Source organism: Syngnathus floridae, chromosome 4 (genome assembly GCF_059516105.1).
Source record: "Syngnathus floridae isolate MCC-2025c chromosome 4, RoL_Sflo_1.0, whole genome shotgun sequence".
Lineage (NCBI taxonomy): Eukaryota > Metazoa > Chordata > Actinopteri > Syngnathiformes > Syngnathidae > Syngnathus > Syngnathus floridae.
In genome coordinates this window covers 10,238,406-10,250,604 of record NC_142416.1, presented here as the reverse complement: position 1 = coordinate 10,250,604, position 12,199 = coordinate 10,238,406, and the positions used below count along the sequence as shown (strand labels likewise).

Sequence of the window (12,199 nt, the reverse complement as noted above, 5' to 3'; positions counted from 1 at the left end):
TATATTGGATGTGTAGGTATAATTCAGTTTGCAGAAACAGGAGACCGTGAGGGATGTGAAACTAAGCTGTTTTAGGTGAATGCATACAGCTCCAATGAGATTAGGCATGTCTGTCCTGTATACTAAACTGCTGACCTGTGCTTTGGCAAATGCTTCTCTCTTTGGACCAACTTCCTTGAGGATTCTTGAGTATATGTCCATAGCCCTAACCCACATACACATTGATTTGCATGCTTTGGAGACTTTTTCCACCTAAAAAGCCAACAAAAAGAAAAATACATTAATTGGTTCAAAAATGCAAAGGTACATTTTAATGACATATACACCAAAAAGCCGTAAACTTGTGACATTGTCAAGTGCAAACTATATCAACCCAGTAGTTATCACTCAAAACTATAAAACAAAACAAAAAAAAAGACTAAAAATGGAAACAGACCTTCTCGGGTATGAAGTCAGGGTTGTTAATGTATTTCTGCAGTTTAGCCAAGACTTGAGGCTTAATGTTGTCCTTGTCGTAGTCTGTCAGAAATCGGGTGAAATTGGAATCACCCAGTAACTTTTTGGCATTGGGCCAGTCCGGTCTGTGCAGGTAAAAATTGATGATTAAAAAGAGCAAAATTGTTCAATAAAGTTTGAAAAATATCGGGTGTATTTTTGTGTCTTATCTTGTATTTGCCAAAATAATCCCCGTGGTTTATTTTAATGCACAACGCCATATTGGGAACGGATGTGATGTTAAGTTGTTGACTGCACCGTCCCTTGCACCCACCACTTGCTATTGCACTTGCCAGACCGCTTGCCTATGGCTGTAAATCTGTCCTCTCTTATTTTTTGTTTTTTTAAAATCACGAGGTGACCCTAATAAGCCGCCATAGGGGAGGAAGGGGGGGGGGGGGGGGGGGGCAGGCCAAGCGCAAGTGAGTCAGCCCCGCCTGCTTCCTCATTTGACATCAAAATGTCAAATATATCGAATTTAATTATTAATTCATTTACCTTCCGTCAATATTGATGCTGGAAAATTTCAAGAATGGCACAGATTAATCAAACTCTACCTAGGAAAATGCCACATTGTATTAAGGAAGCGGCCGAGCAAGACACCTGTCAACATCGCTGTGTATTGTATAAATTAGGCTAAATTAGCGAGAATATGTCCCATGAAATAATACATTTTAAAGTGTATCCTTGTTCTGATACTCTTTATGAGACCTGACACAAACAAAATAATTCACAAACAAAACCCTCTTTCATTAATTATAGTTGGTATATAACGCTAACTTGCCCCAGAATCTTAATTGTTAATTGAGAGGGAGGGAGGGAAGGAGAGCGAGAGACAGACAGAGAGAGCGAGAGACAGACAGAGAGAGCAAGAGACAGAGAGAGAGAGCAAGAGACAGACAAAGAGACACAGAGCGAGAGCGAGAGAAACAAAGACAGAAAGCACACATACTTGTAATTGAGCAGGATGCAGACAGCCTCCATGACAGTCATGACCATGTCAGGAGGTTTGGTGAACACCTTGAGCTCAGAAATGTCAGCTTTGTCCAGAGAATTAAGAGCCTGGTTAGCTCCCTCCAGGGCAGGCAGAGCCTCATTCAGGTCTCTTTGGGTATCATCAGCTATCGCCTGAGTATCTTCAGCTTTGACCTTTGCTATTGCCTCTTCTTCTTTCACAATCCTACGTGTCTGTAAGTTTCAAAAGATCAAATCAAATCCACTAAAACCTTGTTATGAAAATTCATATATTTTATGGCACCATAATAAATGGGTAAAATACTGTACCTCATCAGCACTCTCTTGGTCAACAGACAATTTTTCCATCAGAGCATCCACGTCCGAACTTTTCTGTTTGAGAAGTGGTTCCAGAGCAGAGAGTTCCACTTTCATTGTGGCCACAAGTTCATTGGTCTCCAGGAGCTTAGTAAGACCACTCTTCACACGGTCCCTTGCCTATTTAAATGGACACGGCAAAGTGCTAATTAACCGAGGTTATAATATATTAGAGGGGCACTTTGATCTGAAAAAATATTAATTAATTTATTCATCCATCCATCCATCCATCCGTCCGTCCGTCCGTCTGTCCGTCCGTCCGTCCGTCAGTTCATTCATTCATTCATTTGTTTCATTCATTCATTCGTTCATTCATTTTTGGGCTTTGCCTTACAAGCACTAGCTGCATCCTCTTGTTGTCTAGCATGGACAGGTACAGGTTGATGAGTTCCAAGTAGGAGGTGGGCGTAGTGTAATATCGACGTCTAACTTCTGAGTAGAATCTCTCAGCCATGACAGAAACACTAACATGTGTCTCTACACACAAATCTGAGAAGCTATGCTTGAGTTCCTCCGTTCCAAAGTCCACACTGTGGAAAAAGGCCCGAGAGACAGAAAGCAGGGCTTCACGGGGCCACTAGACAAAAACAGCATAGAAAGACAACAGCTCAGGGACAAGCACAATTCAGCAGCGGTTTGTGGACTTTAGGGGTTTTAAGGACCTTCTCAAAGAAGAATGTAAAACTTTGATTATATCAATAGGTCACAGACTTGATGCAGTTTAATATTTAAGCATATAGTCAATTTGATTGAAATAAGACAACAGAATGGCACAGATAATGTTACAAAAGTGGTTATGTGTATACAAAAATGCTTCTTCGACTCAATCAGTAGACACTATCACAATCATTCAAAAAGTGAAAAATGAATTACCATGGTCAGAAATGATAGTGATTTTAACATACCTCCACAAACCAGTCAATTGTGCAGCAGTTGACCAGTGAGGGGAACATGCGACAGCGGGACCTGAAGGCATCACCGACTGGACTCATACACAGCACAATATGCAGCTTCTCCCGTACACGAGAAATAAAAAACTGAAACACCTGAAGATCACAAACACACGTTAGCCACGGCCACATGGTCAGAATGCCAGATATGACATATATTGCATCATGTAAAGACAGTGAATCACTTGCTTAAAAAATGTTCGGTACTTGCACCTAATGAGTGATTGGGATATTTCTTTGATTGAGTATGTGCATCTGATTTTACCTCGTCTCTGTTCTCCTCACTGATTCCAGCTTCTTTGGCTTTTGGGCGGGTTGCAGCAAGCACTTGTTCCAGCTCATCTTTTTCAAAGAGGTTGGGCACTTCACCGGAGTTCAACATGTTGTTGACATCCTCCAAAAACTCCTCCACAACAATCTAAAACATGCCGGTTTAGAGGTGAACTACTCAAGTTGGGCATAACTTCTTGCTTTTCCTTTGAGTCATACCTGAGTGTCTGTAAAAAGGAAAACTGTATCTTTCCTTTCCACCCCAGCCATCCTGTAGAGTCTCCTCAAGTCTTCGTGGAAGCTGTCGTAGTTGTAGCCTCGACTCAGTTCAATCTCAAAGCATTGGTACTCACAAATGTGAGATGCTAATCGAGTGAGTGACTGCTTGCCTGTGCCCCCCACTCCGACCAGCAGGCCATTGCCTCGCTCCAGGCGAACCATTCGAGCAATTCTAGAAAGTCCAATAAGCAAAATCATTTTTAGAATAGGACAGCAGATATATTTGTGGTTTAGAATGACATTTAGAGGGGACTGAATTTCAAGTAAGAGGTCATTCACTGGTCAGGTACGGAAAGGAAGACTAAAATGTTTATGAAGAACAGCGGGTTTGCTTTTTGTGAATAACAAGTGAAGGTATTTATTGAATAGTTTTTAAAACGGAATAAATTGAGAATTAAATGGTATGACAAAAGTGGACAAGGAACAGTGTTTTTTGTCCTTTTTTGTCAGGGTAGACGGGAATGTGTTTGAACAACAGTGGGTTTGCTTTTCATGAATAGCAAGTGGATGTGTTTCTTGAATATTTTTTTAAAGGGGAATAAATTAAGCAATTTAATGGTGTGACAAAAGTGGACAAGGAATAGTGGTTTTGTCCACTCTTGTCAGGGTAGAAAATGTGTTTGAACAACAATGGCTTTGGTTTTTATGCTTTATATGAATAACAAGGGAAAGTATTTCTTTAAAAAAGGGGAATAAATTAAGCATTTCAATGGTATGACAAAAGTGGACAAGGATTGGTGGATTTGCTTAACAATACCAAATGCCATACTGTACCAAATATTATTTTTCCAATTGAGTTTTGTGATACAAAACATAATGTGTGTTGTTTTTTAGTTTTACTTTCTACATCCCCATGGCATAAATCAATGCTGCATTGTTTTGAAGTATTGAAAAAGTCATGGTGTTGGGTAGGTAGAATCATTGGACTTGCATTGCATTTATAAACTCAACATATTTCCTCTATTACAGTCCAATGAAGGCGGCACGGTAGGGCACTGGTTGGAATGTCTGCCTTACAATTAGGAGGGTGCGGGTTCAATTCCACCCTCCCTATGTGGCATTTGCATGTCCTCCCGTGCCTGTGTGGGTTTCCTCTCATATTCCAAAAACATGCTTGGTCGGCCAATTGAGCACTCCAAATTGTCCCGAGGTGTGAGTGTGAGTGAGAATGGCTGTTTGTCTGTGTGTGCCCTGCGATTGGCTGGCAATCGGTTCAGGGTGTCCCCCGCCTACTGCTCGATGACTGCTGTGATAGGCTCCAGCACGCCCGCGACTCTCGTGGGGACAAGTGGTACAGAAAATGAATGGATGGACAGTCCCATGAGCACAGTATCAGCAAATATAAGATAAGCGCGTGGGGAATTGCTTGTTCACAAATACCTGGAAACATGCTCAATGGCATCCTGGAAGAATACCAACTTGCTCTCCTTGGAGTAAGTCATGTTGTAGTCACACAAATAGTCATGAAGAACAGCTTGGATCTTATCCAGGTCTGTAAGATCTTCATACTGTTTTTCTTCTTTCTCTGCACCCACCTAAAAGCATAACGTTTAGGTCTTTCTCCCTTGTTTTTTTTTTTTTTCAATACAGAGGTCCTTTGGTCTGAAAATGGGGGTAAGGGGGTTGTGTCTGAAGCATCATACCTTGATAAAGTCCCCAAATATGATGGGCTCGTTTACAAAGTATGAGGGATCCAAGTTAATGCTAAAATACTTGGCTGAAAAAAAGAGACATGAGTCAAAGTTGGAGTATTCTGTAACAAGTATGAGAATAATGATGACCCAAATCTGGATATGTGCGTGTTTCAAATAAGATTTTGGGTAGTGTATGAAGTGTGACCATTCTTACCGGCTGTCTCGCAAACGATGGTGTTAAAATAATCTTTATCTTGGTTATTGATGAGTCGATCATGGAAAACCCGCTGACATTCGTGGCAGAATAGACGAAAGATCTGAGTTTTCTCTCTAATTTGACTTGCTTCACACTGTAGCATTCCTTGAAATACAGACAAGGAGAGACTTCATATGCATATAACCATACATGTGAGGCCAGTAACATCGCTGGGCTTCATTAAAGAATTTCAATCGGAAGCCTAATCTCTTATTACCCTTGTATTTTATATCAGTATCATAATTTATTTATTTCACAAGTGCACAAGAGGCAAAATGTGCCATAATTACAGGACTAGATTTGTTTGCTGCATGGCAATGACACTTAAGTGATCAATCAGAAGTTTTTATCAGTGACAGGAAATCCATTGCACCCACCCCCCCATTTCAATAACGTGTCCGAGGGAGAAAAAAAGCAAAACATCTCAATATAAGGCACTGCAATTGACTTTGAGAGGATTCAATCTCCAAAGCAGGCATTGGTGATTTGAATGCTGGAGGGGGTCACAATTTTTCATCAGCGCTTACTCAGGGACCACATAGGACCACTTACTGTCCTGATACAACAATGAGCTTGAAAGACAGAACAAAAAAAAACGAGAGAGGTTTTTTTTTCATTCCAAATGCTTTCTTACATAAATATAATCATCCAAATATGACACATAACTGCTGAATGCAAACCAACATAAAATACAAGAATCAATGTGTACAACCAATCTTCAGCAGCCTTAAGTGATTTGTTTTTTTATAAAAACATTTTTTGGGTTTTATTTTTTTGTTCTTAAGAAATGTGGAAAAAAAGAATGCACAAACAAACAAACAAACAAACAAACAAACAAAAATAAAACAAAAACAAGCAAATACCTGGTCATTGCTTGTCATTGAAGATGTTAGCAGCCTAAAGTTATGTTGTGATAAACATGGTAATCAGGTTTATGTTAGCATTTTGTATTTATTTTTTCCTAGCCTATCGAGGTTTGAATACTTGCGATTAGAAACAAGAGTGAGACGTTGGACAAAGGGCCACTGCAGGGACTGGGAATTTACCAAGGTTTAGGGAATGAGCATGGTTCAGTCAAAAAGCATGACATAGGAAAAATAAGTGCACACAACTGTAGGCTAGGATGTATTTTTGTATATTCAATGCTCACCTTGGACGCACTTGGAGAGGTCCCTGAGATTGAAGACATAGTGAGACTTAGCTGGAGTTGGAAGCAGATCCACCATCAAGCGGTTGTAAATCTCCACAGCTGAATCCACAATCTGTTTTACACAGTCCTTCACGGGTTGAGTGAACTCTTTGAGAAAACCAGACAAGATTGCCTGGACAAGAATCGAGGGGGAAAAAGATAATGAAGCGTGAAGAACACGATTGCATTATGCGTGTGTTTGTGTGATGTCTATCCTGACAATAATTATCTGTTTGAGGCTTTGGTCTGAAGGTGTGGGCAGACAAAGCATGCTGAAGTGGCGAATGAAGCGGGGAGTCACAGGGTTACGTCCTCCTCCTGGTGGAGCGCATGCTGCGGCAATAGTCATGTCCTGGAGAAGAGAATGAAGAAGTGCCAAGGCAGGGAAGCAGGCTCTGATTTTTTCCTTTAGAGTTGTTCATAGCTTATTTGCACAAAAGTTTACCTGAATCTCCTTCCAGAAGAAAAATTCCCTGTCATAAAATCCAGAGAAGTCCTGGAACTGACGTAGAAGTTCAATGGGGGGCTGGGAGCCATAACTGTCCAATTTGGGCATATTCAGATCATCCACAAACACCACTATCCGCTTGTCCTTAGGTGCACCTATGCACAGTGACAAGGAACAGGATTAAGTTAATGAAATGAGAAATCACGAGGAATATTCATGTTTTGACTGAGGGTTTACTGAAGAGTGAAACTGACAACCACAATTAGTAAATTTAATGATTGTGTAAACAGACAAATTAAAGATACTATGTGGTTGTAAAACCTATGTTCTTTTTTTAATTTATCAAAATGTGGTGTGTGAATGAGTGTTCTGTCCTATTTACCAAGCATGTTTTTTCTCTTTTTCTCCAGCTTAGACTCAATGATTTCTTGTGTGCGGGCAGAAGATGTCTGAGCAGAGAAGTTGATATAGACAGGAATGTAGCCCCTACTTTCCTGGATACCGTTGAGGAGGCCCCGAGCTATTACAGACTGTAAAAGACACAACCTTGTTCAGGATTTTTACAGTTTAAGGCAAATTCAATTTGAGGCACCATAAACTTGAGAAGATTCTGAAAAATGGCAAAACGGCAGTGGGTAGTACAAAACAGAGTTGCTGCAAACTAAGCCAAACGCCCACTGGGCACAAGCAGTGCTATTAATACAAAAAGAAAATCAAAATCATAATAATGATAAACATCTATCCTTTTGAAACTGTATTTTCAGTTTTATTATTGTTACTACTTGCCTTCCCTACTCCTGTAGAGCCAGTGAAGAGTACAGAATGGTTTACTGAAAGCAATTTCTCCATCAGATAACCATAGCGGACAGTGTCTGTAGTGGGAACCAACATCTCAAAGAAGGCTTGTTCGCTGTCGTATGAAAATAAAGGTATTATTGTCTCCCACTGGACAAATGCATTTTTGCTGAAGTTGATGAACACATCCCAAAGAGATCCGTTGGTAGGAAGCTGTAAAAGAGAAGTAATGAATAAAATAAATATTTTTTCTTTGTTACATGGACTTAAAATGTGCTATATCACATCTCTATCCTCATTCATCCAATATAGTGTACATTTTTACATGAATTCTGAGTTTCAGAAATTTAGTGATATTCCAACCTTTGCAGGCTCCGCCTTTGCTCTATCAAATAAAGCAAAGTACCCTTTATTTCCGTTTACTCTAAGGCCAAGGGGCTCATCATTTCAAACAACAATGATCTTTTTGTCTGCACCAATTTCTTTTACAATTAGTAGTATCAGAATTACTTACGTTAACCAATAAACAACCAAACTTTACTATTCTTTCAATTGACCAAATAAAACTACAATGCAGTTGACAATCATGTGAAGACATGGTGCAGTACCTTTGCACTGTTGTTGTCTTTAAATTGCTCCCTGATAAAGTTGTCAAACTCATCCCATTGAGAACTGGGCAGATTTCCTCCTACTGCCCATAAGTAGCAAAATATGAAGGTCTGACATAGTACATCGGTCAGGCGCTTGGAATCCTGACATTTACAAACACACACATAACATGTTGTCAGAAGCTAATGGGATGTTACAATACAAACAATAAAACAGTTAATTTATCCATCATATTCATTCAGTCCTTGATAACAAACAAGTACCATATTAAAGTCTGGTCCGTCTTTGCCGAGCAGCAGTGCCTCCATCAGTGTACAAAGAGTGCATACTTTACTTATGTCCACTTGGCGAATTGCTTGGGTGCAATGTTTCCATATAAAGTAGAGCCCATCCTCCACATAAGTCTGAAATAACTCAAGCAATGCCGTCTTCACCGGGTCTGGAAACTTGAAGGACAGCAAGATGTAAAAGTACACAGATATTCACAGTGAGGATAGAGATTTGGGGAAATTTCTAATCTTCATTTATATTGGCTGGACAGATTAACAAACTGTCCAATTGGGAGAGGGACTAGGTAAATAATACACATAACATTTCATTTAATTTGATCAAATCAAAATCATATGTTATCCTGGTCAAATTTCTGGGTTTTTTTTTGTTTCTCTCTTTACATGATTATGGTAGTAATATAATTAGTGCTGTAGTAATGTAGATGGTGTGTGGGCAGTGAAAACTTGATTGTAATCGGGACGGGACTGATAAACAGAAGTGCTTCAACCCGATTGCCTTATTGACATCATGTAAAACAAAATGTGACATTAAGTTGTAATAAGTGTTTTGTAGTTGCCGAAATAAACGATTCAAATAAAAAAATCTCTAAATCGGGTCGGAAAATGGATGGATGGGTTTCTTCATCGTCTGTTGTTCATGTTAATTACAGCATCCATACATTTTTACTGCATATCTTGGGTCTGGCATCAAAACATGAATATACAACAAGGGATTAACATTTTCCTTACATTTTCTGGTATTTACATCTGAATGTGATAAATAATTTTGACTGACACTTTTTATAAGCCAGCCATTTTTCACTTGAGTATTGAAAACATTTAAGGTGTATGGCTCTATTTTGTTCGACTGGTGCCCGTACACTTGGTGTAAAAAAAATAGGCGTAACTTCATATTTGTGCAAGCGCAAGTCTAGTGGAGTGTGTTTGGGGTCGTGTTGCGCTAATCTGGGCGTGCCAGCACACAAAGCAGCTTTGCCTCCGACGCACCTGATAATTTGGTGACAGGAAGTAGTCTGCGCTTTATTTGTGATGTAGGTATCACATTCTACTACTAATAAGGGCTCTATTTTCTTGCCCACCACAAATCAAGCACAAATCTGACCGAAGGCAGGTTAGATATTGACACGGTCTTTTTGCAGATGCTTGCAAGGTGGAACAGCATGGCGAATTTAAAAAGAGTTTTGCGCCCTGATTCTATGCCAATAGAAGCAACTCCTCATATTCCCGTCAAAGGAGGGTCTGTGTATGTGTTTATCTCTTGTTTTATATTCACCTGATGTTGCAATTTACCAATCTAGAAAAATGTAAATTTGCCAGAAATGTTTCAAACATAATCCTACTTTGGATCCTAGACCACTGAGCCATGTCTGGACATAAGGCATCCACTTGAGTTCATCTGGGTCAATGTAGACCATGCCACAGCGACTGACTGTGGCTGGAGATGCCACAGCCAAATCCTGGACCTGGAAAATGTAATTTCAAACCGTCGAAGGTTATACTGATGGAAGAAAAATATTGAGCGGTCTATTTGTGTAGATTGTGGAAGTATGGTTTAGCATTAGCTGTTACCTCAAATACCATGTGTATGGAAGGAGAAAGTTTGATACGTTCACTGTTAGCCAGACAGAGCATTTTGTTGTCATCCAGCACTGTATTCATGTTCTCAATCCACAGGGCATCAACTGGTCCATCACAAATCACCCATTTATGGTTATCGTTCATGCTGTCGACTGCATCACGGACGCTCAGTGCCATTAATCCATCACGCCACTCAAGGGTCAGGGTGTTAATCTAAAGCAGATTATTATTGCTTGTTTTTTGAAATGAACTGAAAATTAGTCAATGTGCCAAAAGGCCATTATATCCCCAAAGTACCTCTCCATAAAGTTCTCCCATTGTGATAGATTTGGGGTTGAGAATATAGGTTTTCACAGGCTGATAGAAGGGGTTTTCTTCCCTATACTCGGAGTCATAAAGGGTATCCAGTGTGTCTGCCAAGATGGAGTAGACAGCGGTCTTTCCACCACCAGTGGGTCCAACCAACATTACGCCGTGACGCACAATCATGGTCTCATACAGTTGGATAACCTAATTTTCAAGACACAGGGGTATTAGTTTCCCATTCAAATACGTACTATCCATGCGATACTAAGAATTGAAAGGGCTTTTGCCAGCTCATACATACTGATTACAACAATAAGGTTTACCACCATTATAAACGCATTTATTTCTCTAGATGTTGAAAAAGAAACTGCCGTGTATAATTCCCTTAGTCATGTGTACCTTGTTAATCATGGTGGCCAGCGGCTGCAGGTTTCGCTTCACGATACAATCCACAATGGTTGAGTGCAGTATACCATAGTCATGCGCAGGGATGAGCACACCAGGGAACAGGTCAGACAGGATGCCACTAGATGAATTTTATACAATAACTGAGTATAAAGAGTGCATCCAGAAAGTAGTGCTTCACTACTAGAAAGTAGTGCTTCACTAGTTCCACATTTTGTCATGCTACAGCCTTACCCCATTTTTTTTTCCTTTAAGTTTCTTAGATTTCAGAAATGTATTAATAAGAATAAAAAATAAGAAATCACATCAACTAAATTATTAAATCTGAGTTGTCAGATTGAGGTCAAGAAACTAGAAACCCTGCCATAGTTTGGTTTTAGCGGCTAAAACCAAACTGTCATTTAATTTCTGGATCTAGATTTGACGTGTTTTACAGCACTGTGCTGAAATACTGTACTACAGGAAATTCCATTGCTTAGACATAATTTGGAAAATAACACCCATGTTGTTAGATAAATTGTATATATATGTTATCATGCGTTCTCTAATGAGTACTTATTAATAAGATTATTGCACAGAATGCTTGCTGTTTCGCCTTGCAGACGTCCACCAGTCAACAACAAGTCAAACGATGCTGTCTGGAGCTTCCTGACCTTCTACTCCTCTGGGAATCCAAGAAAGTTGTTGCTAGCTCAATCTATTTTGTTGATGTCTACACATGGCATTTTGTCCTTGGATTCTTTTCTCATGGCGTCTTGTCTGTGACTTCTTGTTTCACATAGTATTTTGTCCTTGCATTCGTTTTGTTTCTCATGACATCTTGTCTGCGACTTCTTGGTTCACATAGAATCTCGTTTCTTCTCTAATGAGACAAAGCCCACGCCTTCTCCCCACCTATTAGGGGCTAGTCTCACATTGTGGGTAGGGCATTCCAAATAAAAAGAGCGAAGAGTGCAAACAGATTTTTTGTGTAGTCAGATTTCTGTAAATCTGAGTGCACTCCTCGCGAGAAAAAACTCAATATTCTGCCTCACTTGTTTTGTCTGCTGATCCTTTTCTTTTATACAGATATTCAGTCAGAGAATTTACCTGATACATGTCTATAAAATGTCCCACAGTTGATAGTGCAATGGTTCAGAAATATATCTCTGTTGCTTTCAAAGATTCTAGTGAGTACAATGGACCTCCATAGTCCATGAATGGAATAAATTCTGAAACACCGGAATTCATGGTAAGGCCATCCAACTAAACTGAGCAATCAGGAGCAAAGTGGCCTCAATCAGGGAGATGAACATGAACCTGATCATCACTGTCAGTGCTCCGACATACTTCAATGGAGGAAAATCCAATCAAAAGGACAACC

General features: G+C 39.8%; 1 protein-coding gene across 3 annotated transcripts in view; it reads right to left on the bottom strand.

Moving 5' to 3' along the window:
* Window positions 1-12,199, bottom strand: part of dnah6 (dynein, axonemal, heavy chain 6) — a 40,604-nt gene that overhangs the window by 14,748 nt on the left and 13,657 nt on the right. For all 3 annotated transcript variants that reach the window (XM_088373670.1, XM_088373671.1, XM_088373672.1), the window contains 22 exons: window positions 10,831-10,957; window positions 10,423-10,635; window positions 10,117-10,338; window positions 9,888-10,010; window positions 8,521-8,703; window positions 8,257-8,400; window positions 7,640-7,861; window positions 7,236-7,383; window positions 6,851-7,008; window positions 6,626-6,757; window positions 6,367-6,538; window positions 5,175-5,321; window positions 4,970-5,043; window positions 4,707-4,861; window positions 3,267-3,498; window positions 3,043-3,195; window positions 2,733-2,873; window positions 2,162-2,404; window positions 1,780-1,947; window positions 1,448-1,683; window positions 437-581; window positions 136-252 (listed from right to left, as the gene is read on the bottom strand). In XM_088373670.1, coding sequence (XP_088229796.1) covers window positions 136-252; window positions 437-581; window positions 1,448-1,683; window positions 1,780-1,947; window positions 2,162-2,404; window positions 2,733-2,873; window positions 3,043-3,195; window positions 3,267-3,498; window positions 4,707-4,861; window positions 4,970-5,043; window positions 5,175-5,321; window positions 6,367-6,538; window positions 6,626-6,757; window positions 6,851-7,008; window positions 7,236-7,383; window positions 7,640-7,861; window positions 8,257-8,400; window positions 8,521-8,703; window positions 9,888-10,010; window positions 10,117-10,338; window positions 10,423-10,635; window positions 10,831-10,957 — 3,655 coding nt within the window. The remainder of the gene's footprint in view (window positions 1-135; window positions 253-436; window positions 582-1,447; window positions 1,684-1,779; window positions 1,948-2,161; window positions 2,405-2,732; window positions 2,874-3,042; window positions 3,196-3,266; window positions 3,499-4,706; window positions 4,862-4,969; window positions 5,044-5,174; window positions 5,322-6,366; window positions 6,539-6,625; window positions 6,758-6,850; window positions 7,009-7,235; window positions 7,384-7,639; window positions 7,862-8,256; window positions 8,401-8,520; window positions 8,704-9,887; window positions 10,011-10,116; window positions 10,339-10,422; window positions 10,636-10,830; window positions 10,958-12,199) is intronic.